The sequence below is a fragment of the Globicephala melas genome, chromosome 14 (genome assembly GCF_963455315.2).
Source record: "Globicephala melas chromosome 14, mGloMel1.2, whole genome shotgun sequence".
NCBI classification, from domain to species: Eukaryota; Metazoa; Chordata; class Mammalia; order Artiodactyla; family Delphinidae; genus Globicephala; species Globicephala melas.
Genome location: NC_083327.1, coordinates 57,746,229 through 57,752,228, shown reverse-complemented (window position 1 = coordinate 57,752,228; position 6,000 = coordinate 57,746,229). Strand labels below are relative to the sequence as shown.

The following is a 6,000-nucleotide window of genomic DNA, read 5'->3' as shown; positions in this document are numbered from 1 at the left end:
GCATGTAACCTCAGATTGCAAAAAGGATACTTTTTTAAGCCTTTCAAATTGTTGGGAAGGGTTGGAGTAGCTCCTTGAGGATAAAGAGGTTTATAGGTGTATGTTAAGAAGTGCTATTTTTCCTGAAATATTATTAACTTAGGTTCTGGGAGGAGCCCTGGGTTGCAGTTCAGGTCCTGTGCCCTAGCAGCAGAATGGCCTTGGAAACGGCACTTGATCTCCTTATGACTGTTTCCTCACTTAAAAGACAAGGCAAGCCCCCAAATATCTTTGCTTCCCACTTCGAGGGTTGACTTAAGGAAGCCGGCTACAAACAGTAAAGCCCTCCGCCCCCAGGAGGGACTCCTGGTAAGCAGCTCCCAGGTCTTTGTATCTCGATGGACCCTCTCTCTTCATCTCTGCTACTGATATCACTTCAGTGACCCACTGTTAGCAGTTTATGAGATGCTACTGAGATTTTCTTTGCCTTCAATGTTCTGTTGTTAATTCTCTGTGAAGCTGACTGATTTGAAGAGCTTTAAAAGTCTCAGGTTAAAGGTGCTCTCCCAGCTGTGCTATCTTAGCGTGAAGGACAAAAACGTAAAAGTTAAGAAACACTAAAGTATCAGAGCGCCTGTTTCTGACTTCACTATATTCACAAAGATCCAACAGCTTCTAAGAGTGAGGAAAAAAAAAATGAAGAAAGGCAACAAGGGAAAACAATACATTTATTAACGGGCATGAAAATGCATAAACTCACTTATAAATAAATGTAGTATAATTTACCCAGTGAAAAAATAGCTAAAATCCATGAGTAAACTGGATTTTATCTTTAAAATGATTACATATTTGATCTCTAATAATTTCCCCCTCCATCATAATCTCTTAGTAGCAGCAATTTTACACTGACTACAGAAAAAGCTGTTACTAGTGATTATCGTATGGGAGGGAAACTTTTCAAGAATTTTCTTTAAAAATGAACCAGTGCAAACAAATTCAGATTATGAGGGATACAGTAAGACCGGGGGCTTATCTTCAGAAAAGTAGAAAATAAAAATCCCAAACATTCATTAAGAAATGAAAAAGCAGGGCTTCCCTGGTGGCGCAGTGGTTTAGAGTCCGCCTGCTGATGCAGGGGACATGGGTTCGTGCCCCGGTCTGGGAAGATCCCACATGCCACGGAGCAGCTAGGCTCGTGAGCCATGGCCGCTGAGCCTGTGCATCCGGAGCCTGTGCTCCACAACGGGAGAGGCCACAACAGTGAGAGGCCCACGTACTGCAAAAAAAAAAAAAAAAAAAAAAAAAAAAAGCAAATTACATTTTGATCACTGAAAAGTAATACATACGGACATTATAAAACATTCTTAACCAGTGACTGCAATAATTACATTTATAAATGTTCATTCAAGTACTAGTGATCAATAAACATTCAAAGTCTCATTAAAAGTAACAATAGGCATAGATACATGTGAACAATGCTTCTTTTGATTTAACAACAAAAATCATGTCAACAGGGACAACTTACCCTTAAAATACTGTTTTTTCTTTTTGTCTGTAAATGATTTTCCACAGTCTGTATATTTTATTTGTGAGGACCCAACGAACATCTCACAATGGCTAATTAAGAAGTCCTTTCTATATAATGAACCTCGGTATTATAGAGATAAACATTCTAAAACACAAGTCTAGCTTAAAAATAACAGTGCAGAATCAGTTTTCTTTGGTAAGAAACTGTTAACTCCTTACCAATGTTGGTTTGCTGTTGTGCAGACTCTATCAGAACACTTCTGTGGTATTTACCAAAGAGCTATTTAATGAGCTGAAAAGATTTCATAAACTCTGGTACCATGATAGCAACGTAGAGCTTACGTCAAAATTGCGCTGAAATCAACATCATTTCCTTCATTACTGTTGTTAATGACTCTTCCTTCAAAAAGCTCCCTCCTAATTTTGGCCTGAGTCTCAGGCTTTAATAAAAGTTCCTTTATCTGTTTCACTTTGGACTGCAGACCCATCCTCTCTCGACGCAAAGCTTCATTAATTAAGTCCCGGATTCCAATAGGTTTCTGGCCTATGGAAAAAAAATTATATGATACATTTTACATACAAATGCCAATGAAAAACATTAAATATGGTACACTGACTTATCAAAAGAGAGTTAAAAAGAAACCTTTAAAATGCTGCCCACATTTTATAGAAAAGGTTGCATTTCACCAAAAATATATCATTTACGTGAAACAAACTTACTGTAAATAAAGATCACTGCATAGCGACAGCACACATAGGACAAACATGGAACATTATGGACTAGCTACATGGATAATAATTTCAACAGTGATCATTTTAATCATAGCACTTGCTAGCTGTGTGTGTGTTCTGGCCTCAGATAAAGTAGTCAGATGCCCTGCTAAGCAATATAAATGGTGGTATTCCGTTTACGGCAAGGCCCCTTCCATGGCCTTTGAGTCCACGAGGCATCACGCAAAATACTCTCTCCCAGAGCCTCGGCTGAGGGCACGTAAAACCTGGGCCATTCTTCCTTCATGAATTAATTTCCTCTGATAGTCCCAGCACTCCATTTCTCTTCTGCTGTGTTTCAGGAATGCAAACACATCGATCATGAAAGTATTAGGCAATCTCCACAGATTGGACAAGAGACACTTAAATAGCACAATGCAAATTAGTCCATTGACCCGGCAGAGGGGAGCAGGGATGCTTCTCACGGAGCGGCGGGGGCCTGCCTGCCTTCGGGTCTCATTTCCTGTTGTTGTCACTGTCAGTGCCATTCCTATCAGCCTCTTCAGTTTTCACAGAGCTCCCATCCCCTGGCTTGTTTTTGTTCTGTGTTTCTTCCAGATACTGCTGGACAGCCTTGAGCACCGCATTCTCCACCAGCCTCTTACTGAGCCTTACCAGTTCAGCATCATCGGGCTCACCTCCATTCTTATCACCTACATTCCACAATAGAGAAGACAGGTCACTGAGATCATATTGCCACAGAAACTCAGCATGCAGGGGCCGGCTAGTTCAGTTAGTTACAAAGAGCAAGTGTCCTTCAGTCTGGTAAACTGGATCTATAAATCCAAGAATACTGGTTTGGCTTTTCATTTGGTATTTGCAGAAGCAGGAGACTGCCTGTTCCTGAAGACTTCAGGTTGAAAAGCAGTTCATTAGCCCCAATCTTAAAATATTCTACCTAGCAATGCTGGAAGTTCCCCATTTCTACATGAGATTTTTGTTTTTCTCTCGTCCAAAAGTGATTACTACTACTAAAGTCCACATACCCACCACCTGGAGCCTCATCAGACATGTGAAATCACCAACAAGATGTATTTGCTTCTACTTCACCACTACCAAACGTCAGGTAATTGAGATTTCCTAATCAACTAGCCACATAGGATCAGCAATTTTATAACCCTTGGCCTGGATCGTTGTTAAAGTCTCAGCCCTCCCATGAAGACAAAAGCAACTACTACTGCTAGGAAATGGTTAAAATAAGCTTGTAAAACTAATATTCTTTTTAATTTCAGAGCTATCACTGTAATTTAAGAAATAGGAAACTCTTCGAGGAAGAGTTAGGATTATGACAGTAAATTCCTAGATGTTAGTATTTTATGGCCATTTTGCTTCCCTGCTAGTGATGATCAAGGTTAAATTATCCTTTCATTTTTCTGTAAAAGGGGTGGTTGCCATGTGTTCAAATGCTGCACATTTCCCACTCATTCTCTTTCTTGTCTCCCTTAACTGAGGAAAAAAAGCTAAGGGGCTCATCTCTCATGCCCAGTCAGTCCTTCATCTCCTTCCAGTGAGCTACGGATCCAGGAAGGCAGATGACTGGAAGCAAAGACATCTGAGCACCTAAATATATTAAGTAAATGCTAACAGATCTCAAGGGAGTGATAGCATTACAGTAATAGTAGGGGATTTTAATACTCTACTTTCAACAATGGATAGATCATCCAGACAGAAGATCAATAAGAAAACATTGGATTTGAACTATACTTGAGGCCAAATGGACCTAAGAGACAAAAAAGAACATTCCATCCAACAGCACCAGAATACACATTCTTCTCAAGCACATGTGGAACATTTTCCAGGATAGATTATATATTAGGTCACAAAACAAGTCTTAGCAAATTTTTAAAAATTGAAATCATACCAAGTATCTTTTTCTGACCACAATGGTATGAAACCAGACATCAATAACAAGAGGAAAACTGGAAAATTCACAAACTTATAGAAATTAAACAAACGCTCATGAACAACCAATGAGTCAAAGATGAAATCAAAAGGGAAATTAAAAACATACATCTTGAAACAAACAAAAATGGGAACACAACATACCAAAGCTTATGATCCAGCAAAAGTAGTGTTAAAAGGGAAGTTTATAGCAATAAATGCCTGCACTAAGAGAAAAGGATGAGCTCAAGTAAACAACCGGACTTGGGACTTCCCTGGTGGCCCAGTGGTAAAGAATCTGCCTTTCAATGCAGGGGATGTGGGTTAGATCCCTGGTCAGGGAACTAAGATCCCACATGCCACGGGGCAACTAGCCCACGCGCCACACTGCCGAGCTTGCGCGCCTCAACTAGAGAGCCTGTGTGCTGCACGCTACAGAGCCCAAGCATTCTGGAACACACACGCCACAACTACAGAGCCCACGCACCCTGGAGCCTGTGTGCCACAACTAGAGAAGAGAAAACCTGCACACCACAACTAAAGAGAAGGCCACGGGCCACAGCGAAGAGCCCACGTGCCACAACAAAAGATCCTGCATGCCTCAACGAAGATCCCGCGTGCCACAACTAAGACCCAACACAGCCAAAAATAAATAATAAATAACTCTTAAAAAAAAAACCTAACTTGACATCTCAAGAAACTAAAATATAAGAACTAAGCCCAAAGTTAGCAGACAGAAGGACATAAAAATCAGAGCAGAAATAAATGAAATAGAAAAACAGTAGAAAAGATCAATGAAAATAAGGGTTGTGTTTTTGAAAAGATAAAACAAAAACAACAGACGTTTAGCTAGACTTCCAAGATAAAGAGAGAACTCAAACAAAATTATAAAGAAAGAGGAGACATTACAACTGATACCACAGAAATAAATATCATAAGAGACTACTGTGAACAATTACAGGTCACTAATCAGACAACCCAGAAGAAATGGATAAATTCCTAGAAACGTACAACCTTCACGTATGAATCATGAAGAAACAGACAATCTGAACAGACCAATAACAAATTTAAGATTAAATCAGTAATCAAAAACCTCCAACAAATAAAAGCTCAGGACAGTATGGCTTTATGGGTGAATTTGACCAACTGCTGATGTGCAATAAATCTTACTGTGCTGAGACTGCACACAACATCTCCTCCAAGAACCGCAAAGCCATTGTGGAGAGAGCAGCCCAGCTGGCCATCAGAGTCACCAAGCCCAACGCCAGGCTGCGCAGCGAAGAAAATGAATAGACAGCTCGTGTGCACGTTTTGTTTGTGTTAATAAAACCGTAAAATGGCAAAAAATAATAATAAATAAAGAAGAATTAATGCCAATTCTTCTCAAGCTCTGCCAAAAAAAAAAAGAAAAACAAAACACCAAAACAACAACAACAACAAAAACCCGAAGAGGACGTAACACTCCCAACACTCATTTTATGAGGTCAGAATTACCCTGATATCAAAGCCAGGTAAGGATACTATAAGAAAAAAAAAACAAAAAAACCCCAGGCCAATACCCTCATAAATTTAGATGCAAAAACCTCAACAGAATACTAGCAAACCAAATTCAACAGCACATTAAAAGGATCATACACCACAATCAAGGGATATTTATCCCTGGGATATAAAAATGGTTCAACATATGCAAATAAATCAATGTGATACACCATATTAACAAAATAAAGGATAAAAATCATATGATCATTTCAATATATGTAGAAAAGACATTTGACACAATTCAACATCGCTTCGTAATAAAAACTCTCAACAAGTTGGGTACGGAAGGAACATATCTCAACA

General features: G+C 39.4%; 1 protein-coding gene across 7 annotated transcripts in view; it reads right to left on the bottom strand.

Moving 5' to 3' along the window:
* Nucleotides 1–695: 695 nt before the first annotated feature.
* Nucleotides 696–6,000, bottom strand: part of AKAP7 (A-kinase anchoring protein 7) — a 140,629-nt gene continuing 135,324 nt past the window's right edge. For 4 of the 7 annotated variants that reach the window (XM_060283733.1, XM_030853447.2, XM_060283734.1 and 1 more), the window contains one exon: nt 1,913–2,930. In XM_060283733.1, coding sequence (XP_060139716.1) covers nt 2,734–2,930 — 197 coding nt within the window. In that variant the 3' untranslated portion in view covers nt 1,913–2,733. Of the gene's footprint in view, nt 2,931–6,000 lie in introns of all 7 variants that reach the window. The other 3 variants (XM_030853446.2, XM_060283735.1, XR_009558816.1) reach the window with 2 other exon arrangements.